Below are 25,506 nucleotides of genomic sequence, written 5' to 3'. Positions count from 1 at the left end.
TATGTCAATCATTTTTCAGACGAACATATTTTTAGTTATTTTAGAAAATGTCTTAGATCTTTCAGTGGTTATAATGTCAAGTTATGGCCTTCAAGTCCCAAAAATGTGCATGCATCCTTCACAAAAGTAATCCATCCGGCTCCAGGGGGATAAACGAAGGCCTTCTGAGGGGAATCCGTGCCGTTTTGTCGTAAAAATATTTAAAACTTTATAAATGAAAATAACTGGCTTCCGGCAACGGTCGACGCGCGTTCACGGGAGATGGTCACCAAAACTCTTTTGTTTGTATTTTGATTTTAGAGAAGAGGATATTGAGCGTTCATTCTACGTCACAACGCTTCCTACGCTACGTCATACGTCATACGCCGGCAACCATCTCCCGTGAACGTGCGTCGACCGTTGCCGGAAGTAGAAGTTCCTCTACTCAAAAGACCAGGATTCCTTGCGAATAACATGCGCAGAACACAAATCAATGTTCCCTTTGATGGGGATATGCCGATACGCGTTTACATGACCAAATATTCGGGCTAGAAAAGGGGTAACCCAGGGATCATATCCGTGCTTTTAAAAACCGGAATATGAGCATATTCGGGTTTTTGCCGATGTCTACATGGCCGTGCGCGACCGGGTTATTGCTAAAATTCCGGTTTTGAACGGGTTATTGGCTGCTTGTAAACGTAGTCACTGAAAGATCTAAGACATTTTCTAAAATAACTGAAAATGTGTTCGTCTAAAAAATATTTGATATGCGTGGGCTTAATATCATTTTTGGCCGAACTATCCCTTTAAGGGATTTTTTTTCTCCGTTTGATCATTTTGCAAGTATTATGGAAAGTTACTTTCTGGAACATTAGACTAACGCCCAACTAAAATGTTTCAGAAAAGCGTTCCATGTATGATGTATAATGACATTTTTGTGCTAATGTTTTGAGAACGTAATTAAAGGCCAGAACTTCGAATTACTGACGTTTGTGGAAGAGTTTGTTCATTGCTTCTCCAGACCGTTCCCTGTTCCCTGTATCCAGTGTTGAATCCTCCTGAGGTTTCTCCTCATGCTGTATGTGCCTCAGTGTATCCCGACACTGCGAGGACGTTTCCGGGATCACTCGAGCGCGTGTGAACTCACTCTGTCCACGAGATTGCACTTTAGCTGAAGGCTGATATTGACTGAACTATTTGCAGATTCCCTCTTTATTGATCACATAAGCTCTCCTGCTGCACAGCTGACAGATAACAGACGTTAACAAGGAGAAGATAAAGCGCGCTGAGACAGAAGTGGATCTGTGCGCGTGCATGTGTGTGTGTGTTTCTGTGCCGGTGTCGTGCTCTCAGAGATGCCTTTATTCTGTCTCTGGTTATGTCATGCAGGTCACGACCTCATAAACACAGGCACTGATTGAATATTCATGATTATACTGAAGTCTCAGTGTGTGTTTGGTTTGATAACAACACATTATTCTCCATATCAGACCAGCTGATTGATTTACATTCACTAGAATATGCATTAATATGATTGTCATATGCAGACTGAGCCAATATTCTAGTTCTTGAAACCCAAATATGACCTTTGACATGAAATATTTGCATATCCACCGTAACTGAATATTTAGGGATCAATGCTAAGGATTTTTTTCGAATGGCACCGTCAACCCCAGCACAAAAAAAGTAATAAATAAATTCAAATCAAAAATGTCCATGTATCTTTAATAAACAAGGTTATGGCACCAAAAACTACTAGCTTTATCGACTAAAATTATTAGCTTCCGGCAGACGGCCGTCTTGTGACCTACGCCACAAGAGTAACACTTGACACACTTGAACTTAGCTAGTTATTTTAGTCGATAAAGTTTTAAATATGGATATTTTTCTAACACTAACGCATTGCTTTACTTCAGAAGGCCTTTATTAACCCCCGCAGAGCCGTGTGGAGTGAAATTGGCGAGATTTAAAAAAACATGTGATGATAAACGTTCATGACGGTGCAGCTCTGGCCCGATCTGGCAGTCCTTATGGTCAAGCCCAGATATTCATTAAAAAATAGCATTTATTAAAGTCGACATGAAATGAAAATTCACCCCGTTTATTTTCTAATTGCATGTTGTAGATATTATTGTGAACAGTTCATCCATGCATATGTTTCTTTCTTTTTTGACATTGTAATGTTTGGATCTTCCAGTAAAAACGACAGACTTCTCTCTGGTGACATATGCAGGACTTCTCCAATCATTTAGTGAGATTAAACCCCTGCAAACTCACATTCGTGCTTAAATATTAAACAACTGTTTTATTCATGAGTGTATTGTCTTGTCCCCCTCAGGGTGCCTATAGGATGTTTACTAACAGCACCTGCCTAAAGCACATGATTCTGAAAATACGGCGAGACGCGCGCAACTTTGAGCGATATCAACACAACCGCGACCTCGTCACTTTCCTCAACAAGTTCGCAGATACTCAGCTGGAGCTCCCGAGAGGCTGGGAGATCAAAACTGACCCGCAGGGCAAGGTGAGCTCTACACACACACACACACACACACACACACACACACACGGGCTCGCTCACACACACACACACACACACACACACACACACATGGGCTCACACACACACACACACACACAGGTAGAGGAGTTGTGCAGTTCAGCGCAAGGTTTATTCTGTGTGTGTGTGTGTGTGTGTGTGTGTGTGTGTGTGCGTGTGTGCGTGTGTGTGTGTGTGTGTGTGTGTGGTAGTCATTCTTCGTGGACCACAACAGTCGGGCAACGACCTTCATTGACCCCAGGATTCCCCTTCAGAACGGACGACTGCCCAACCACCTCACACACAGACAACACTTACAGAGACTGCGCAGCTATAGTGCCGGAGAGGTACAACACACACACACACACACACACACACACACACACACACACACACACACACACACACACACACACACACACACACACACACACACACACACACACACACACACACACACACACACACACACACACACACATCATGTGGAAATATTTAATGTTTTCGGATTTATTTAAAGAGGCCTGCAAAGTTATAAAGCTCATATTCTCCCACAAGTGGGATTTATTTGATCTAACAGAGAGCGCTGATCCAGATCTGTCTATATTAGCAACAAAGGCAAACACAAAGAAAGAAGGCAAGGCTTAAAGGATTAGTTCACTTTTAAAATGAAAATTCTGTCATCATATACTCACCCTTAAGTTGTTTCAAACCTGTATGAATTTCTTTCCTCTGCTGAACACAAAGGAAGATATTTTGAAAAATGTCAGTAACCAGACAGTTTAAGAGAAAAAATAGTTATTATTTAAATAGTTTAAATAGTTTCATATTATAAATAGTTATTAAGTTATTATTCAGTTATTAAGAAAAAAATATACTATGGCAGTCATTGGGAACCAAAAACTGTCTGGTTACTGACATTTTTCAAAATATCTTCCTTTGTGTTCAGCAGAGGAAAGAAATTCATACAGGTTTGAAACAACTTAAGGGTGAGTATATGATGACAGAATTTTCACTTTAAAAGTGAACTAATCCTTTAAGTGTTGTTTGTGTGTTTCAAACCGTTCTGTTTGGCCTTCATAAAACCGTTCTTTTGAAGCCTTGGAAGCTGAAACTTGCTATTATTAAATTACATTTCCGACACACTTGATTGGCCAATCACAACGCACTGGGACAGCTGGCCAATCAGAGCACTCTGGGCTTTTCGGAAGGCGGGGCTATGTAGAAAACCAGAACTCAAACAGAGCATTTCAGACAGACTGAGGGTACGTTTACACGACAACGATGTGCTTAAAACAGAGACGTTTTTCCTTTGAGTTTTCCACTTACAGACGACATCATTTTCAAAATGATCCCCATTCACACGGATTTGCGAAAATGACTAAAAACCCTATATTCTGCTGCCAGGCCAGTAGATGGCGATGAAACACTATAGACTGTAATACGCATGCACATGACGTCATTGTCTTCAGAGATTCGCGTTTTTGTTGTTTACACGGAAACCGTTTTTAAAAACATGCGCTTTGAAAAACGTTTTCAAAAGATTGCGTTTTCAGGCGCTCAAAACACTGTCGTGTAAACGAACAGCCAAAACACATAAAAAGTTTTATGTTTTCAGTTGAAAACAGTGTCATGTAAACAGCCCTTGAGAGTAGCGGTTCTGTAAAAATGTACATTATGTGAAAAAATAGTGTTTTTTGAACATTAAAGCATGTGCTCTGTTTAATTGTGATCATGTGCTGTTACTCAGGCATCAGACGTGTCCCGCAGCAGAGGATCATCTCTGGGGAACAGACCTGGAAACCAGCCGGATTCAGTGCCTCAGGGTCAGTCAACACACACACGACGGCCCGGCCTTAAGATATAAGACTCGCTGGTGATGGTGACCAAAGTATCAGTCAAAACACAGATAGCCAATCGAAAGAATGTATTTTGTATTAATTATCGGTATTGTGTATCATTGAGTTGAATAAGTGATTATTGTAACATTTTGGACAATAAGATTTTTTGAGAGAAATTAATTATTTTAATCAACAAAGATTAAAGGTGCTGTATGCAACTTTCTTACTCTACTACAGCATGAAAATACCATAATATGTGTACAGATATTTAGGAAGCATGCTTAATTAATCAAGTTCACATACTCTTTCTCTAAAACAGGTTTTGTCTGTTTTCTTTATCCTCAGCTTACAATGACAAGATTGTGGCTTTCCTCCGCCAGCCAAACATACTGGACACACTGCAGGAACGGCAGCCCAGTCTCGCCAGAAATCTCACACTCAGGTGAGGCCGTCTCTGTAATCACACACTCAGGTGAGGCCAAAACACAGCAAGCATGACGTGAAGAGACTCAGACTCGGCAGGCATGACGTGAAGTGGATCAGGCTTGGCAGGACTGACGTGAACATTCTCTGGCTTGGCGGGTAATGTGGGGTTTTGGGGCTCCTCGTCCGCAAGGCCCACACTAAAAGTTGAGCTGCTTAACAAAAGGGCATAGTCAAGGTATTGCTCAAGGGAGAAATGAATTTCCCCCGCAGGTAGTCCAGAGCACAAGGGTTCGTCTAGTCCAAACCTAAAAATGTCCTTTAAAGCTACATCATTAAAATGTACCAGGTGACTGAGTCTACAACATTTCTCCACATACGTTTCCCCTGGCGTAGATTCAGGAGGGCAACCGCTGGGTTCATTGTAGACAGTCAAGTATTCTGTAAAGGGATCCACTGAAGACAAGTTTGAAGAGAACCCAAGTGCAGTTTATTTATAAACATAACAAGATCAAAACATAAAACAAAAGTGTGGCATGAACTCAAAAACATGAACATGACGCTTACCAACAGTGGTTACAGGGAAACAATACTGGACAAAGACACATGGCAAACATGAGGGCTTATATACATACCAGACTAATGACAAGACAAGGGACACCTGTGAACAATAAACAATGACAACATGACACATCAGGATCACATGACTAACAGGGAATCACATGACAGACATGAAGCATGACATGAGACATAAACCAAAAGCAAATCGTGACAGGTAACGCTTTACAATAAGGTTCATTAGTTAACATTATTTAACTACCTAGTTAACATTAACTAAGAATGAACAATACTTCAGCATTTATCAATTTTAGTTCATATTAATTTCAACATTTACTAATACGTTATTAAAATTAGAGGTTAATGCACTGTGAACTAACATGAACAAACAATTAACAGCTGTATTTTTATTAACTAACATTAACAACGATTGAAAAATACTGTAACAAATGTATTGCTCATTGTTCGTTCATGTTAACTAAGTTAGTTAAATAATGTTAACTAATTAAACTTATTGTAAAGTGTTACCACAATGATAGGATATAAATAATACCAAAATATCAAGTTACAACTAACAATGTAGTGTTAAGCTTATATAGAAATACAGTTTTTTGTATGTGATTACATCTCATAAAGATGCATAAAACACAGTTTAGTGGCTGAATCAGCATTTAACTCCGTGAATACAGTAACGTGTGCAGAAAGCGGATCATTATCTTAACAGCACTCCTTAATGCACACTATAACTCCATTCAACTTGTGCATTACTGTTACTTTAAAAACAATTAACATTCCATTAGCGTGAGAGTGGAAATGTGAGATTGTGTGAATGTTTACATGCTTCTTCTGGGTCTTCTTCCATGTTTTCTCTCAGGGAGAAAGTCCATTACATCAGGACTGAAGGTCCTCAAGGTGTTGAAAAGCTGTCCTGCGACGCCGACCTGGTCATGCTGTTAAGGTACAGTGACTGCAGTGTTTCGCAGGGGAAGTTGTGCATGATTTTCATGTTTTAGTTGAAATGCAAAACCACAAGAGATGTCTTTGAACACAATCCTCAGTGTTTGCTTCAGATCACTCCTCAAACAAAGGCACTTTGACTTATGACTGACTCACATGGACCAACATGTGGGACTGGAAATAAGGGGATTAATCAACTAGACTCTCCACACAGTTAACACACTGATGAATAATAGATATAGTTTAAGCTACAACTGACAAAGTAAACAATGTTTTCTTTTTGCCTAATTTTTTTTTACTCACTCAGATATTTCATTTATATGACATTAATATAATAAACATATTATAACAAACATATTTTCTCTATACATTGGTGCTCAAAAGTTTGGAATATTTAATATTTTTATTTTATTTTAGATCAAAGATGCTTATGCTCATCATTTACTTGATGAAAAATACAGTAAAAACAGTAATATTGTGAAATATTATTCCAATGTAAAGCATCTGTTTTCGATGTGAATATATATTAAACTTTAATTTATTCCTGTGATCAAAGCTGAATTTTCAGCATCATTACTCCAGTCTTCAGTGTCACATGATCCTTCAGAAATCATTCGTATGCACATCTAAATTATTCCAAACCTCCAGGGTACATTTGAATGTTTGTCTTCTCTGTCCTGCAGTCTATTTGATGAGGAGATCATGTCGTATATCCCGTCTCACTCCTTCCACCCCGGCCTGAGCTTCTCTCCTCGCTGCTCTCCCGGATCCTCGCCTCAGAGTTCACCTGGTATGATCACATCCAAGGGTTTGGAAATCACTTCGTCTTTAATTGCATGACTTTTAGAATCGGGTTAGTTTAAGATCATTTAGTAGGGCAACAGTGATACGGGTGGCTATACCTAGAATATATTTTAAACTACTGATAGCTCTAACTTTGTAGCCAACAAATGTATACAAGAAAAGGCATCACTATTTTTGGTCCGTTTTCATGTAAGAGAAAGACTATAGATGTGCTAAAACGTTATTTTGTCTACAATAAAGGGGACTTATTATGACTTATTAAGCCTTGATGTTTTTGATCATTTAATCAATTAAATTATTTTTTAATTATTTTCCTCATATTCTCCATTGTTGCGGCTCCTCTCTTCCCAGTCTGTCAGTAACGCTCTGTTTACTTCCTGTCTCTATGAAGCCCCTCCTTCTGAAAAGCACTCTGTGCTCTGATTGGTCGGCTGGATTAGTGTGTTGTGATTGGTCGAGCACTTCGAGTGTGTTTGGGAAATGTCCCGCCCCTTACCATAACCACCAGTTAGGGTTAGGGTTAGCACTGTTAACACTACTAACTAACTCAACCAGGCCCCGCCCCTTTATTCTGCGCATTAATTATTATAATGAGGAATATTGTGACGTGTTCTTAATAAACCATATTCTTTCGCTCAGTAGCAAACATCTGGAAACTAACATCTAAGTTTTCTTTTAAAAGCCCTTTCAAAAGTGTGTGGAAACATGAGCCAGTGTGTTGTGTGTTGTGTGTAGCGCTGCTTGCCAAAAACTTCCCCTAAAGCAGCAAGAGTAATCGTTCCCCGCATCAGTTTAAACAAATCACAGCGGCTCTCGGTCATTCCTCTCGTCAAGACGGTTCTTTCAGAAATGTGCTTGATCACACACACTCACACCCCAGCGAGACACGAGTTAAAGCGACTTCATTTCATGCTGGAAGTCCTGCTGTGCTGATAGCACTGGTTTAATGAGCCCGTTCGGTTCGGTTGATAGCTAGTGTTTGATGAGAAAGCTCAAAGTGTAACTAAAATTATTTCACAGCATGATTCTGCTCCTGCTCCATTTGCTTTGTTGTTTTCTCTTTGATGGCCCTAGAAAATTTAGTTGTATTAAATGTATCTTTTCTTTGGCTTCTTGCCTATGAAAACATGCTTTTATTTTATTTTAATTAATTGTAAGACCTTTTCAAATAAGGACATGTTCATACATAGAGCGATGTGTAGTTATATGCAGTGGTGTTGTGTGTTTTGACAGGCTTGCAGAGGGCCAGAGCGCCTGCTCCGTACCGCAGAGACTTCCAGGCAAAACTGCGCAATTTTTACAGAAAGCTGGAGGCTAAAGGCTACGGTCAGGGGCCCGGGAAAATCAAGTAAGTGTGCCTGCGGGTTTCTCATTATGAATGTGCGATAGATAGATAGATAGATAGATAGATAGATAGATAGATAGATAGATAGATAGATAGATAGATAGATAGATAGATAGATAGATAGATAGATAGATAGATAGATAGATAGATAGATAGATAGATAGATATGATTTACATAGATTTTTATATGGTTTAATTTTGTGATCCTGTCAAGGCTCATCATCCGAAGGGAACATTTACTGGAAGGCACCTTTAATCAAGTAATGGCCTACTCCCGTAAAGAGCTCCAGAGAAACAAGCTCTACATCGCCTTCGTGGGCGAGGAAGGGTGAGAGCACATCACTGCAGTCACGGCAGATCAGGACAACGGCAGATGAGACGACCGTTCACACGCATGCTAGTGACATTCATTCAAACCTCAATTTGCACTCTTAACTGATCTAACATATGGCATTCATGCTCTCCATAGCTTGGACTACAGCGGCCCGTCGCGGGAATTCTTTTTCCTGTTGTCCCAGGAGATGTTTAACCCGTACTACGGTCTGTTTGAGTACTCGGCCAATGACACGTATATGGTGCAGATCAGCCCCATGTCTGCGTTTGTAGAGAACCATTTGGAATGGTGAGAAATTCTTCCTACCTTACTATCTCTCCGAATCCCTAATTACGGCTGTTTAGACTTGGAATGTTTTTGAAGTTCAACTTTGTAGTTCTCGGGTTGATGTGGTCTGTGGTTGAGGAACTGCATGCCTTCTGGTCAGCTGGAAAGAAAGCCATGTAGAAGCGGGCACACTACTTTTTTGTTTCGTCTCTCATTTCGGGATTTTGACTGACAGGGAAAACGTCCCTCTTGTTGAGTAAATTATAGCGTTAGGAAACTAAATACAAAGACAAATTCTCAATGTTTGCCTTGAACTTTATCCAAGCTAAGGACACGTCTGGTGAATGTCAGTGTTCAAAATCACAAATTGAATTGAATTTAAAAGTTGGCTGAAGTCACGGTGTCTGACTTTCAAGCCCTATCCACAAGGTAAAGAATTTTTAAAGGCTGAAATTGTAGAATATGTATTACAATAGAGCATGTATAGAACATTATGATATGAATGTTTTGCTGGACCCTCACAGGTTCCGTTTCAGTGGCCGTATTCTGGGTCTGGCTCTGATCCACCAGTATCTATTGGATGCTTTCTTCACCCGTCCTTTCTACAAGGCCCTGCTCAGACTGTGAGTATCAATGGTATTTTAGTGTCAATATGAGACCACAAAGGCTGGAATACACTATACGACTTCTGAACAGATTTTTAAAACACTACATATCACACACTTAACGACCCAGGGAAAAACTGGGCTTCATACAGTAAATGACACTTGCTGACTTTCAGGTCATTACAAACACAACACACTCACACAGAAACATGCACCTCGTTCCTAGGAGAGACATATCAAATAAAATTTCTATATCTATAAATCTATAAGTGCCTCAAAATATCAAACATATTTTATATCATCTGACTGAATGGAATCATAGTCTATGCAGTCATGGAATCATACACTATGCAATTTTCTGTTAAATATGATGTATTTCACTATGAATATGTGAACTCAAATCTGTAGACTCTCTCTGACCTTTAGGCATCTAGCCTCAACTTGTCCAGGCTGTAAATCGGGGGCAAAAACGTGGGCAATGTCGTGTTGTGTATTCCAGCCTTTAAAAGTGAACCCCGGGTATTTAGACTTGTATGGCTTAATATAACGTAAATTATGTCTCTTACTAAAAAATTGTATCAGTTTTTTATATTCCGAGTTGTGTTGCAGTAAAAATAGCAACAGGTAGCGCCAGTAGCTCACAGAGTGCAACCATTTGACGTCATCGACCCAGAATGCATTGCGCACCTAATATGGCGCCCCCCATTGTCCAAAATATGTATTAAACGAATATGTGGATTTTTTAAAATAATGTTAATCTTTCATGGGTTTTCTACTGCATATTTCAGTAGGAGACATCATTTACATTAGATCAAGCCAAGTGCTGAGTCTAGAATGATGACGTTTGATTGGATGTCTGTGTTATTTGGTCCGTAGAGTGACGGATTTGAGTGATTTGGAATACCTGGATGAGGAGTTCCACCAGAGCTTACAATGGATGAAGGACAACGATATCACTGACATCTTGGATCTAACGTTTACAGTCAACGAGGAGGTCTTTGGACAGGTTCTGGATATTTCAGTTTTTAAAGCACCTTGAAGATGTTTTTTCATGTGTCTTACCAAAATGCCTGCCTTGATAATGATCATTGATCAGTACTGAAGAAACTTGAGAGTTTAGTCTCGCTCTCAGGCATCTCAATTACCTACAGCAAACCAAACCTGGTTACCAGTTGTACTAAAGGTGTAAAGGATGGCACGTCGGGGTCACCAAAACAAACCATGTGTCCACACTAGTGTTTCTCAATCCCAGTGGGGGCTCCAGGACCAGAAACACTGGTTTACACTCTTCTGTAGTTGTAGGGTGTCTATTCTAGCTCATTCACTGTCCTCCAGAGTTTAGCTCTAACCCTAATTAAACTCATCTGAACCAGCTAATCAAGATTCACTAGAAACGTCCAGTGTTTGGGCAAGTTGGAGCTAAACTGCTGGACACTGGCTATCTTGGAGCAGGTTTGGACAACCCTGGCTTACTTATGGTTACTTATATTAATCTGGGATAAATGTTTTAACATTAAAGAATGACACAATTCACCTTTAGAACAAAAAGGTGGCTGAGGGTGCATCAATGCTTTTTAACCTGCCATGTGTCTAATACTGAATTAGAAACATTATTTCTGCTGCAACAAAGGTTTGTCCCAACCCTTAAAGCTACAATATGTATTATTTTTTTTGCCGCTAGGGGTCGTTAACCTCTAACAATAACAAAGGCATAGGTTGATGACACATAAGCATTAGGCGGAATTATGGATCCTGTCGTCAAGCTAATGGATCTAATAATGTTTATGGATGAGTGAATACATTGATGTTTTTAACGTGACTGTGGAATGAAGCAGGGCGCGAGTGCTAATGAGAGACAGAAATCAGCGGATATAAAGGAATAAGGACATTTCATTCTACCAAACTACATGCAAGTGCTGAATTACTATTCACACAGGACAGTTTATTAGACGGATGAAACTTGTAAGGTAACGCAACGCTGTTCCACTCGCTATCACACTAAAGTTATAATGTTATTCTATGTGTTAGTTCGTTTGCTATATGAGACTAGCAGTAAGCTAGATCAACATTAGAACATTCAACATTTCATCATGTTGAGCTATATAACATTGATTAGGTTTATGTACATTTGCTCACTTGTCTAATAAAGCTCATGTAAGAGCTGCGTCTCTGTTGAGTCGAAGTTAGTCACGGACGCTAACTCTCTGCATCTCGAAAACGCCACGCTGATATTGATCCTCGTTTTAGTTTCCTTTTGTGCCAAAGTCTGCTTGCCATGGTCCATAATGTTTGAACGAAACAACAGCGTGAGCGTGCCGCTAGACGTAACGCAGTTGTCCACGTCTGTCGCCGTAGTTACTATGGCAGTACTTGACCGGAAACCAGGGATAACGCCGATATTACGTCAGTGACAGGCGAGAGTGAACAGAGATTCCGGGACGGCAAATTATTTCAAATTGAAATTCCTCTGAAATTAAAAATATTTGGGAACTTTTGGGATATTGTAAGTACACAACTGCAGGAAATATATCACACTGTGCAAGTGATTTTGGGATATTTTATTACAAAATTCTTACATATTGTACCTTTAAAACTCTTTTACGTCGTTTGACAGGTGACGGAGAGGGAACTGAAGTCGGGGGGCTCCAATATCCAAGTGACAGAGAAGAACAAGAAGGAATACATTGAGCGAATGGCCAGATGGAGGGTGGAGAGGGGGGTTATGCAGCAGACCGAAGCCCTTGTAAGAGGTTTCTATGAGGTACGTCAGCTTGAAAAGTAGCCAGTCTACACAAAGATCTAGTGAAACGAGTATTTACTAATCAGATTCAGATATTTGAATGTCAGATGTACCTTTTAACGATGCAGGTCGTAGACTCCCGTCTGGTTTCGGTGTTCGATGCTCGGGAGCTGGAGTTGGTCATTGCAGGAACGGCTGAGATCGATTTGAACGACTGGAGATCCAACACAGAATATAGAGGAGGTTAGCGGATGCCTACTGTGTCTTTAAAAATTAACAAAATGACATGGGAACTACTGTCAACAGTAGGTAATATTGTCAATATAGCTCCAAAAATGCTCAAAACTATCCATAAATCGTTAATTACTGGAGAAAAATGTTCACATGGTCTTCATTAGTGATTAGACGCTTGATTGCTCAGGCTTACCATTTGTTCCATGTGAAGTGGTTTCACTTTTCTTTTATGTCCTCTGCTGTGAATTACTATGGAGGGTCAATAGTATTTTACCCCACCGCAAATGCCAAAACAAGTATCCCATCTGTTTAGATTGCAGTTCATTACTTCGGACAGAGCTGTTGACATTGAAAGCATAACGGGTGAGCCCTGTAGAATTTCATATAACCCTGCGGTGTTGTGGTTTCACAGTGTCGAGATGACCTCACTTGAAACTCTGGAGTCTTCTGTTGACTTTTCCTGCACAGCCTATGCACATTCAGATAGAGACCCCTGAAGGGCCTCCTTTACTAGGACACATTCTCTTTTCTTCTTATACTTTACATAATTTAAATTTGTTTCAACCAAACTCTGAGTTAGTTTCCTTAATGGAGAAATCACTCACATAATGCATTATGACAAGGTCAGTAAAGACAAAATTGTCTTGACTACATTCGATATTGGGAAGGATAACAAAAGGACTACTTTACACAATATTTGTGTGTGCTATTTATAATGCTTTTTAGAGTGCCATTGTTAGCTTAGCAACATGCTAAAATTATACTCCATTGCAGGGGTGTCCAGTCACCTATTAGTTACTTAATTACTTACTCATGCCACATTGCAACAGTATTACTAATATGTTGACCTTTTATTGAAAGTAGCCTACTTTTACCTGTTGAGACATGCCTTCACAATCACCCGTAAGAGCCGTGTTTGTGATGTTTGAGTTGGGGGAGACGCGATGGGCTAAAGGGACATTTGCAAAGTGGTTTGAATATCTGGCATTATTTATGCAATTCTACTAGGCGCCACTAGTGTCGCATAAACGACACACTTCACCTTTAACTTTGCTGCTATCTCTATGACCCTCCAGGTTACCATGACGGGCACATTGTGATGCGCTGGTTCTGGGCCGCGGTGGAGCGCTTCAATAATGAGCAGAGGTTGCGTTTGCTCCAGTTCGTGACGGGCACGTCCAGCGTCCCCTACGAGGGATTCGCAGCGCTGCGGGGGAGCAACGGCCTGAGGCGCTTCTGCATCGAGAAGTGGGGGAAGATAACCTCTCTGCCAAGGTATACACTGCATGAGATACTCCATAACCAGGGTTTGAAATTAACACCCGCCAAATGCGGGTAAAAATCAACTGTTGTGGATAACGCTGTTAAATCACTGACTAATTACGTGTGTTACTTATTATGTTTACTCACTTTGCTGGAGAAGTTCGTGTGAGTCATCATGATATATTAAACACAGCGTATTGCACAGAATCTGCTCATATCTGCTTACTTGAACACACACTTCACTACACAACAAATAACGGCGTGCTTGTTTATTTGCATTGAAGCAATAGCGAAGATTAAAAAGCATTTGGTTAACAGAAAAGACTGTTATTTTACAACATCCTAAAAAAATGTATGTTCTTTGTACTGTGTTGATCTGTCCTCATAAAACACATTTGTGGTGATGAGGATGAAAGAAGAAGAGAGGAGATGCTGGATTTATATATATATATGTGTGTGTGTGTGTGTGTGTGTGTGTGTGTGTGTGTGTGTGTGTGTGTGTGTGTGTGTGTGTGTGTGTGTGTGTGTGTGTGTGTGTGTGTGTGTGTGTGTGTGTGTGTGTGTGTGTGTGTGTGTGTGTGTGTGTATATGAAGTAGTTAATCTGGGTCATTTCTTTCTTTTTTGGGGGGCTAGTAAGTGTTCATTCACAGTGTTCTGTAGGACTACCCAAAAATCATAATCCTAACCTTTAGAATGAGATGTTCTCATTCTAGATACAAACATGTGTAAATGCCTCTTTAAAGATGATGTTTTGAATATTATTGGTCTGTTGAGAAGATTTAAAAAGAAAAGTTGACAAAACAAACTTTTAGCAAAATATGCACAGAGTACATTACCATTTAGATGACTAGCATGTGTGCTTTATTAGAGATGCTACACAGAAAGGCTCAGAGACCTGGGCGGAATATTAAAAACCAAAGGATTTTTGCCATTATATTCCTCATATCTCACATTTCATGGAAAGAATTGTATATGTCATTTTAAAACCAGAATTGGTTGAAGGAATGCTTTTAGATCCGTACATTTCCATTTATATTTGACAGTCAGACTACTTTCTGATGTGAAAAGAAACAAATGAGAGACATGAAATGAAAAGCACAGAGCTTACTGGATGTTTTTAGGACACCATCACCCAATTAATACTTTAACCAGCAGATCGTTGTGTGGGCGTCTATAAGCTTAATGTTTTGTTTGCCTACCATGTGCAATTCAATCACAACACCAAAGGAAACCCCCATTAAGCCTTTTCATACTGCTGAGACTTGTAAATAAAGCTAACCGAGATGACAAAGTGTCATCGGTAACACTTTACAATAAGGTTCATTAGTTAACTACCTTAGTTAAAGGGTTAGTTCACCAAAAATGTTGTTCCCATAAGACTTTCCTTCATCTTCGAAACACAAATTAAGATATTTGTGATTAAATCTGAGAGTGTCTCACTCCTCCATAGGCTTCTATTGTAATTGAAACTTGCCGGCCCAGAAATGTAGTAAAGTTATTTACCCATTAAAAGTATTCCCGTCGCTTGATAAACTTAAGGTTGAGCCGCTGTAGTCACTTGGACTATTTAAAGGGCACCTATTATGACATTTAAAATGTTCCTAATGTTGTTTAGGGAGTCTCTAACAACAGTTTTACATGCATGCAATGACAAAAAACACTTTTGATGTCGTATAATATGCATTTATTTTTACCTGATTTGCTCACCGACTCCCAAATGATTCGTTCAACGACTCACTTTTCCAAACTCCTCCTTTGCGCGACGCTAATCTGCGATTGGTCAGATGACCCAGCAGTGTTTACATAGATAATACTTATTGTTTAACACGGAGTACAATTATGCTTTTATCAATTAAATCGTGTTATAATAATGATTATAGTCCACTGCTTTGTAGTTTGTAGTAAAAAACTAAAAATAAGATAAAGAATGTTATGTTAGCGAGCATAGCCCAGAGTTCATATTGTAAAAGCACAATCAGTCTTTGTTTGCGTTAGCCCGATGCATAAACATAACGTTTTTACAAAATAAATAAATAAATGTAGTTACGTTACTACGAGGTATTATTCTATTCTTTAAGACAACTCCGAAAACAACGACAAACACTTCACATATCTCAATACAATTGTCATTGAAGACCTAGAAGCTAAACGGTGCTTACACAACAAACAACATAATTATAAGCATGCTACATAAAATATAAAAGCAACAATTATTAATAACACTTACAGGTTGTGATACGGAGGAGGAAGCTGATGCAAATACACTTGGAACTGAACCTTCCTTCAATATCAACCGGCTCGCGAATCCAAGTTTGATTGCATTTAAAAAGCAATCGTCTTCAAAATGGCGCGAACAAAGCACAAGGCTCGGACTATACTTCTGTGGTATAGTTGTATATATGAATTGTAGCCACTTAGTCTTCAAATGCTCCTCCTTGGGCAGATGAAAAAAGTTGTCTTTTGAGCCGCACTTCAGAACACAGCGTCTCGTCGCCATGATGTTTCCCTGCTGGCCTTGGAGCGCAATAAGTGGGCGTATCGTATTCAAATAACTTGACAAGTTGACATCATCTAGTCAGAGAAAAAGCTTCGGTCTTCTAACGATTCATAAAAATGACTCCGAGTCGACTCTTACTTTTGAAAGACAATAACTTTATATACGGTCCACTTTCATATTTCAAACTTTGCAGGATGTTTTTGTTTACTTAGATCTATGTTACACACTACATGAAAGGTACATTTCAAAATTCCATAATAGGTGCCCTTTAACACCTTGTATTTACTATCTTTCTGGGCCGGTAAGTTTAAATTACAATAGAAGCCTATGGAGATGTAAGAGGTTCAACCAGGCGTTCAGGTGAAGTACTAAAGTTTGTGATAGGTGCTCTTGGGGTAGGGAAAAAAATCCAAAGACACGAAGAACAGGTCCAGGCACTCAGTCAAATTTTAAATGAGGAGAAGGATAAAGTTAAAAAACCTTTATTGAATATGCCTAATAAGGCCTAATACAATCAATTAACCCAATAAGACAATCAGGTCTACAGGATAGGGGAACCAACATAATGAGCAACACAGCAGGTGAAAATAACAAAGAAACAATAGGGAGAAATCTCCCTCAAAGTAGGTTAGCTGGAGAAGAAATGTATTTAAAGAGATTGTATTAGGCCTTATTAGGTTAATTCTCGGATTATGGGTGGGATTTAACTTATAATTTGGTGTCACTCTTATTCTCTGTGTCACTTTGCCCTGAAGAAGACCACTGTTTGGTCGAAACATGTTGGCTTGTGTATTTTAAAATGACCTAAGCCATATTTAATAAAGGTTTTTTAACTTTATCCTTCTCCTCATTTAAAATTTGACTGAGTGCCTGGACCTGTTCTTCGTGTTAGAAGCCTATGGACGAGTGAGACAGCTCTCAGATTTAATTTAAAAAATCGCAATTTTCCGAAGATGAACGAAAGTCTTACGGGGAACAACATGAGGGAGAGTGATTACTGACAGAGTTTACATTTCTGGGTGAACTAACCCTTTAACATGAACTAAGAATGAACAATACTTCTTCAGTATTTATTAATCTTAGATAATATTAATTTCATCATTTACTAACACATTTTTAAAGGGCTGATGAACTGAGAAATCAAACTTTCCTTGAGCTTTTGACATATAGGAGGTCATCACACTATCAGAATATCCTGTAAGTTTCAGAACTGAAAACTTCCTTGTTAGTCCAATAAAATCTGATATTGACAGCAGGCCCAGCGAACCACAGGCTTTCCAGAGTGGGGATCTGTGACATCACAGGGTATCAAACCCCGCCTCCGCAGAAGAAGAGCGACGCCCACTTCAACACCACCTGTTTAGCCCCGCCCACCAACTCGCGCATTACAGGAAACTCATTATAATATGCAAAACTGTTATCCAATCATAGCAGTGGGCGTTTACTTCCCAGTCTTCAGTGCGACATGCCCATAAAAACGTTTCAGGAGCTAGCCTCAAAACCAGGGTATAAAATAGCCGATTACTGATTCATTTTAATGTTTTTAAATGTACAAACCAAGCGAACGTCATAAGTTGACCTCAGACAACAATATACATTTTTTTTAAAAAGCCAGTCATGACCCCTTTAAAATCAAAGGTTGTATTTGTTAACATTAGTTAATGTACCGTGAACTAACATAAACAAGCAATTAACAGAGTATTATTATTAACTAACATTAACAAAGATTATTAAATACTGTAACAAATGTATTGCTCATAGTCAGCTCATGTTAGTTAACTAATAAACCGTATTGTAAAGTGTAGTGTGGTCCTGAAGACCGGCTGTTAAAAGCTCACTCGGGCTTGATTTGCATCCAGAGTTTCACCTTGGACAGGATTTCTCCCGGTTCGTCTGGCAAACAGAAGGACTGCGGATCAAAGCTGGCCCGTCAGCACTAACACACACCCCGTATGTCCCCGTTTGTCACGGTGTGTGTTCAGCGTCAGCAGCGTGATGGAACGCACACAGATGCCTCACTCACATACAGAATTTCACATGCTTTGCTGGGACGACGATGGGGAAAGTGTGTCAGAAACGCAGTGTTTATGTCGCCTATTTACTGAGAGGCCAGGATGAAATCCCTCTTGACCTTTGACCCCTGTATCTGTGTGTCCTGCAGGGCTCACACATGCTTCAACCGTCTGGATCTGCCTCCCTATCCATCGCACACGATGCTGTACGAGAAACTCCTGACCGCTGTGGAGGAGACCAGCACCTTTGGTCTGGAGTGAGGAAGTGAGACTTGATTGAGAATAGGTTTTTTTTTTTATTACTGTAAATAATTTTTTTTTCAATAACTCAAGCCACAAGAGACTTTTTAGAGATTTTTAAAGTAAATAAATTGGGCATTTTGTTTTTAAATGACTTAAAATAGCATGTTTCTGCACTAAAATACAAGATATGTAGTACTTTACTGTATTTGCTGGAGTTTGGGGTCAAAGGCCACATGTATGCAATACTGACATTTTATTCAACCGACTGACATCAGGGAGAGCGGGGCACAACATAACACTCTTTAGACTTACTCAGTCATTTTTTCCCATATTCATCATTTCACACATGTCTTGTAAAAGTATGTGGTTTTGTTCTATTAATACAGTGTGTACTTTCTTCTTGATTTACCCTGAAAGAATGGAAGTGGACTGTGACAACATGCCCCATAGGTGGGGTTCATTATAACATGACCATATGACAGATTCAAATGTTATCTGATCTAATCAAAAAATATACAAGACAAACTAAAATATTTTGTCAATAAAATACAATTCACTTTTTCATATTAAAATAATATCATTTTTTAATCATTAAAAGTTTGAGTTTGACAACAAACACACCGCAAAAGCGATACAGCAGTATTAATAATGTCTGAACTCTCTCAGTCTTTATTCACCTTTTTCTCATGGTTTCTCAATAGAATTCATAAAAGTATAGAATAGAATATCATAGTCAATAGTTTTAATAATCAGGGGCTCATTATAACACTGTGACAACATGCCCCGCCTGTGCAACTGGGATTTAAACCCGGCGAGTGTGTTCTGCTGAGATCAGCATTAAACAACTATATCAACTGTTAAATATACAGATAAGATTAAAATATCATCAGATTTCTCTCATTTAAAATAAACAAAACACAGAGATGAAAAATTAACATAAGTAAAAATATTGACTTTTGCTATGGTTACATAAATATTCAGCATCTTCCGAAGATTTTGTAATTTTGGCAAAAAAAAATTCTCTATATAGTGTTGATATGGCAACTAAGTTTCGTCATGATGGCATGTGTGGAAACTTTTAAACCGTGTGTTAATTAGCGTTAGTTTGAGCGTTAGCTTGTGCCGCGCTCGCTCCCACATCTCCTTCCTGATTGGCTATTCCCTTATAATGTGGTGAACTGGGACTTTCAGTGCCTGGTTATGTTTGAAATGGAATAATACTAACATATTTCTGTAACACTTTATTTTACAGTGTCATTGTTACATACGTTACATGTACTTATCATAGTAATAAATGTAAATTATGCATAATTACATGCAACTAACCCTCAAACCCTATAGTAAAGAGTACATGTTGTTAATTAATATTACTCAGTTCTTAAATATATAATTTCATAATAACAATGACACCTTAAAATAAAGTGTAACCCATATTGCTTATGAATACTGCACATTATATACTGTACTTCAGGTAATGTAGAATATGCAACATATAGCACTTCAGAAGTGCAGAATGGCACACATCATTACGCTCTGCATGTTTAATAATTTAGCATGTTATCATATCCGAAACAGTTAAATGTGTGAAAATTAAAATTTCTCAGAATTATCTTGTTACTTATAAGTTAACTGGCGCATTGCATTATGGGATACAATACTCCACACAGTGTGCTCTAGATATATATGTGCATTGCAGCCAATGTAAAACATCACCCGGGTGTTATGTTGTATGTATGTTGGCATTGTGCACGTCGTTATGGATGCTGCATAAATAATATGGGTAATATGAGTAGTATATCCCGAACATATCCACTGACCATATCATCAGCTGAACTCCAAACCACTGCACATATTTGCTCTCTTATAATCCCTGAACTGAGTTTGCACACACACTGCAGGGTTCATGAGGATATAGTGTGCCTGCTTTAATCACATGGCTCGAAATCTGTTGATGACACTAAAAAGGATTCTGTTTTTGAGTAGAAACGTGACCCTGGACCACACACCAGTCTGGAGCCGCACGGGTATATCTGTGTCAATAGCAACTATACATTATATGGGTCAAAATCCATTTTTCTTTTATGCCAAAAATCATGAGGATATTAAGATCATGTTCCATGAAGATATTTAGTAAATGTCCTACCGTAAATATATAAAACATGTATTTTTGTGAGTGAATGCAGCACAATCGTGAACATAAATGCACAACTTTAAAGGAGATTTTCTCAATGTTTAGATTTTTTTGCTCCTCAGATTCTAGATTTTCAATAGTTGTGTCTCGACCAAATATTGTCCTATCCTAACAAACCACACATCACTGGAGAGATTATTTATTCAGCTTTCAGATGATGCATACATCTCAATTTAAAATATTGTGACTGGTTTTGTGGTCCAGGCTCACATACGGTCAAGTCCTCGTCTCTGGCTTTAGGAACATGACTTGGTTTGTCCCTCATAAGTGTAACTGTAAATGCAAACAGACTTTGAGTCATATTTATAATATTACTACAGGAAACAAGAACCAGATAACCAGATTTTTTTATTATTATTATTAATATGTATGCAATATCTTAAGTGGTGCTTTTTTTATTTGCATTTTGTTGGACACTTACAGCCCAACGTCTCTGATAATCACAATCATCGTGTCAGGAGCATTTAATGCATGCATGCTTTTATGATAGTGTGTATCATTGCATTTATTGTCATGAACTATGAAACCGTTCAAATTAAATCTGTGTATTAAACGCATATTATCAAGCGTAACTTGTTCTACTGATTGACAGAGATTGTGAAAAGACTATCTGACCGTTCGCTGTTGTACAATGATGTCACAACGATGCATTTTTATCATTTGTTTTTATTTATTCGTTGGCAGTTTTGTATTTTATATTCTTTTTGTATTTGAGTTCAATGTAAATTCATGAAATTGCATATGAAAACCCTTTACTTCCAATGAAAATGATTTCAATTGTTAATGAAAATGTAAATATCAATATTTATGAATACTAATTACTGTATATCAGCCTAATTTCCTGATGTCAATTTGTTCGAGATGAACAGACTTTGCTTTTGCCCCAAATTGTTGTACATAAATGTCAATAAACAATCACTTTGTTGTATGCATTAGCCTAATTATGTTCACTTATGTGGTGAGTTGCTACAAAACAATGCATGCATAAATACTCAAGTTCAAACACTAGAGGGCCTCACACACTCCAGTGAAGAATCCCGTCAACAAGCACTCTTCAGTGTGTATTATACCTTCACTTCTTATAGGATCATTAAGAGCATTATGGTTATATTTCTCGAGTCAGCCGATCAACACATACAATTATAATTCCTTAACACAGCATGCAATGTAGGGACATCACTAGAAACAAACATTTGGCTTGCACTTGGGAGTTTAAGCAATATTCTGAATGCATCATTAAATAAGCTTTCTCAGTTTAGCTTTACTATATCTACACCATATGTGCCGATACAATGATGTACAGTAAGCTCTAAAAGGTGCTATTTTAACATCACCTGTTCACATTATATACATTTTCCGAGCCAGCATATTTGCCTGTCCATAACTTGCAGCACTGGCTCCGCACATTATCATTTAGATTATTATTCCAAGTATTTTATTTCATTTACCACATTTAACACTTGGTCACCTAAATAAAAAGAGGGAATGTTTTGCTTAAATAACCACATAGGGTGTTTATTATCAGATAAGGTGCACATTTATTGCAATGACACCACAATAAGTTTTAATGTCTGAATTACCCCCCCCCTCCCCCCCATTTTAAAATGTAAAAAAATGCACGATTAGATTTTAGAATAAAAGCCTGTATTACGTCCTCATTAACTAGGTAAATGTGTATGTATAAAAAGTGTATACATTCAGATTACAGTCGCTTCATGTATAAACATTCAACGATTTAATTTTCCTCTCACAAAAAGCCCAACGTCCGTATTTTTATAACTGTAACAAGAGTCATTTTTATTAATTAATCAATTGGTCGTCTCTTATTGGTCAAGGAAAACCTCCTCCCGCCCACCGGCAAGTACTTGATCGTGATTGGTGGAAAGGCCTGTCAATCACGCCGGTTGCCCCGGCAACCGGAGTCCGAGGAGCAACTTGACTTCAGTTACTCTCACAGAAGCGGGAGCGAGCTGAGGAGGAAAGCTGTTCTCATCACCGTCTCCACATCAAACTCACTCAGGAGGACTTTTAACCGAAGATGACAGTAACAACAGTTGATATTTTAGACACGTTTCCATGTTCGGTCTAAATTCAGCGAGAGAAACTGTTTTATTAAGCGAGTGATAGTATTCGGTTCGCTGTGTAAAGTGGACTGGGCTGCAGGTAAAAAAACAGGTATAAGTACAGAGATAATAAAACACATCAGCAGCCGTTATGATTCCTGAATGTCCACGAACGAGCGAGTCCAGAAGCCGTGTTCGGTGTGACTCGGGTCAGAACCGGTCCGGGTTACTGTGCGAGATCCGAACCGCGATCCGGAGCGAGCCGTTCACCGAGCGCTATGACGTCACCCCCGGTAGAGAACTCGGCAGGTGAGATACGACTTCCGTTAATATGTGCATTTTGTATATTACTAAAGTTCGTTGGATAATAATTAAAAGGGGAAAAAATGTAAATACTGCTTCTGTCTTAAACTGTCTACTGACTGTGTTTGTGTCAGTCGAATCAGAAGTTGGGGGTTTTAATCTGATGCACGTGCTCATATATATATATATTAGGGCTGTCAAAAGATTAATCGCGATTAATCGCATCCAAAATAAAAGTTTGTGTTTGCATAATATATGTGTGTGTACTGTGTATAATTATTATGTATAATACACACACATTCATGTATATATTTAAGAAATATTTGCATTTATATACTGTATATACATTTATATAATTTATATTATATATCAATATTTTATATATAAATGTAACCAATTTTTCTTAAAAATATACATGATTGTGTGTGTTTTTATATAAATAATTCTACACCGTACACACACATATATTATGTAAACACAAACTTTTATTTTCGATGCGATTAATCACGATTAATTTTTTGACAGCCCTATAATATATATATAAACCTAGGTTTAATTGTGCCTTTTTTGGATTAATAAGTATTAATGTTGTCTTCTAATTGGTACCTGATGCTATTAATAAGTGCTAAGTGTCTGGTTAATAATAATATACAGTATGTGGATTGTAAATGTTTACACTGAAAATTAATTCCCTGTGCATTATTTGATGGATCTGCCATTGCAGTCAGTCACAGTGCAATCAGTGTAATGCTGCACAAAGTGTGATGCATGACTTGTATGCTTTATGAGTGTGATTTGGCATTGCTCTGCCGTTCAGATGTCCTCAGGATGCATTGATCTGCTCCTGTGACCGACATCTAATGAAACACCCTGTAAGCGCTGGCATGCAGAGCATTACTGTGCTCAAGCTGGATCACATGATGGGAACACATTTGATGGCACCAGTATGGATGCCAGGGCTCAGTGGTTTTTAAGCCACACAGGGCACAATATTGTTCCTCTGCCAAGTCTCTGTCGGAGTTCAACACTTATGACAACACGGGATATGCAATGCAAGCACTAAAAGATTTGGGCATGTGTATTATTTTACGCCTAATGCAGCACAGCTAGCTTTCGACATGCGTGAGATGTACAGCTAATGCACACTTACTGTAGCTTCTGCATGATGGACTGAAGCTGGAGTTCAAGTCTTTTTTATTTATTTATAATTTTTCTATGCTCCCAGAATGATGTTGTATTAGTCGCACAAGACAAACTCTCTCGGACATGTTATTTAATCTGAAATGAGTTTAACATGTGAAGCGTGTTCTCTCCTCGGCTTCCCGAATAGCGTGGGATTTGAGGGATGTGATTGGCTGTTGTTTTGGTGGCTGTGCTCATAGAGAACATGTTCAGTCTTCAGTGGTTGATGTCAGTGCAAAACAGTAATGCTTCAGATTTCCATCCTGAGAATCATCAGACTAGCCTTGATATTGCCGTTAGCCCACATTATTTAGAGTACGTTATCATTGACCGTTAGTAGAGTCGTTTTGTTTAGACCACATTATTTTGTATTGTCGTCGCCCAATACCTGCACTAAAAAAGTAATAATTAAGACCCAAGTAGATCTTCTCTAGGAACCGCAAGTAAACATCAATTTGTTTCTGAAGCACAGCACATATTTAGGTGAATTAGTGGCTTTAATTTACTCTAGTTATCAGAATGCTTGAGGTTTTCTGGTTCCTGAAGGGACTAAGATGTTTACTCTGATTATTGGCGTACTGAAAGTTTTTAAGAGTGCCAAAAATTTTCAACATGTAAATAATTTTCAACTTATAAATCATTCATAAAACCCTCATACGATCATATTTAACTCTTAATTCCATGTATTTGATCTTATATCAATTTAGAGCGAATCAGGCAGAGACTCCTAATGATTATTTTTTATTTTTGTGCTCAGAAAGTTAAGCTGCACCCCCCTTTATTTAATAGACATGGAAATGCACATTCCGAACTTACATAGTTGTAATTCAAGAATGCTTTGGAATATAGATGTGAGATTGGTCTTGTTTTAAAGAAGACATTTGGCAGATTTTTGTAGAAGTGAAATAAATTTAGAAAGTTAAACAGAAAAAAAGTTATAGAAGTTTGAGTTTATGAAAATGTACAATGTTAAAAATTATTCATATTTTATATAAAATATATATTTTCAAAACCTGGTGGACTCCAAAACTGCACAAAAAAAATCAAAGCCAAAAATCTGAACAAGTTGTGTTTCAAATGTTAGGTTGATATCTCAGAAAATAAGCGTTAAGTGAGATTTAGTTT

General features: G+C 38.4%; 2 protein-coding genes across 2 annotated transcripts in view; both read left to right on the top strand.

Annotated features, from left to right (window-relative positions):
• The window catches only part of hecw1a (HECT, C2 and WW domain containing E3 ubiquitin protein ligase 1a), a gene marked incomplete at its 5' end in the record, with an annotated part of 60,877 nt that extends 42,098 nt beyond the window's left edge, over window positions 1-18,779 (top strand). The window contains 15 exons of the mRNA XM_079602459.1: window positions 2,318-2,503; window positions 2,731-2,865; window positions 4,269-4,344; window positions 4,705-4,801; window positions 6,215-6,298; window positions 6,981-7,087; window positions 8,335-8,449; window positions 8,661-8,774; window positions 8,916-9,068; window positions 9,572-9,670; window positions 10,529-10,658; window positions 12,267-12,413; window positions 12,521-12,635; window positions 13,703-13,901; window positions 18,549-18,779. Coding sequence (XP_079458585.1) covers window positions 2,318-2,503; window positions 2,731-2,865; window positions 4,269-4,344; window positions 4,705-4,801; window positions 6,215-6,298; window positions 6,981-7,087; window positions 8,335-8,449; window positions 8,661-8,774; window positions 8,916-9,068; window positions 9,572-9,670; window positions 10,529-10,658; window positions 12,267-12,413; window positions 12,521-12,635; window positions 13,703-13,901; window positions 18,549-18,660 — 1,869 coding nt within the window. The 3' untranslated portion in view covers window positions 18,661-18,779. The remainder of the gene's footprint in view (window positions 1-2,317; window positions 2,504-2,730; window positions 2,866-4,268; window positions 4,345-4,704; window positions 4,802-6,214; window positions 6,299-6,980; window positions 7,088-8,334; window positions 8,450-8,660; window positions 8,775-8,915; window positions 9,069-9,571; window positions 9,671-10,528; window positions 10,659-12,266; window positions 12,414-12,520; window positions 12,636-13,702; window positions 13,902-18,548) is intronic.
• A 3,947-nt stretch (window positions 18,780-22,726) lies between these two features.
• stk17a (serine/threonine kinase 17a) overlaps window positions 22,727-25,506 on the top strand; it is a 45,727-nt gene continuing 42,947 nt past the window's right edge. Inside the window, exon 1 of the mRNA XM_079601342.1 lies at window positions 22,727-23,205. Within this exon, the coding sequence (XP_079457468.1) occupies window positions 23,048-23,205 (158 nt within the window). The 5' untranslated portion in view covers window positions 22,727-23,047. The remainder of the gene's footprint in view (window positions 23,206-25,506) is intronic.

This window comes from Phoxinus phoxinus (genome assembly GCF_949152265.1).
Source record: "Phoxinus phoxinus genome assembly, chromosome: 24".
Classification (NCBI taxonomy): Eukaryota; Metazoa; Chordata; class Actinopteri; order Cypriniformes; family Leuciscidae; genus Phoxinus; species Phoxinus phoxinus.
The sequence above is the reverse complement of the archived record's forward strand: the minus strand, read 5'-3'. Positions and strand labels throughout refer to the sequence as shown.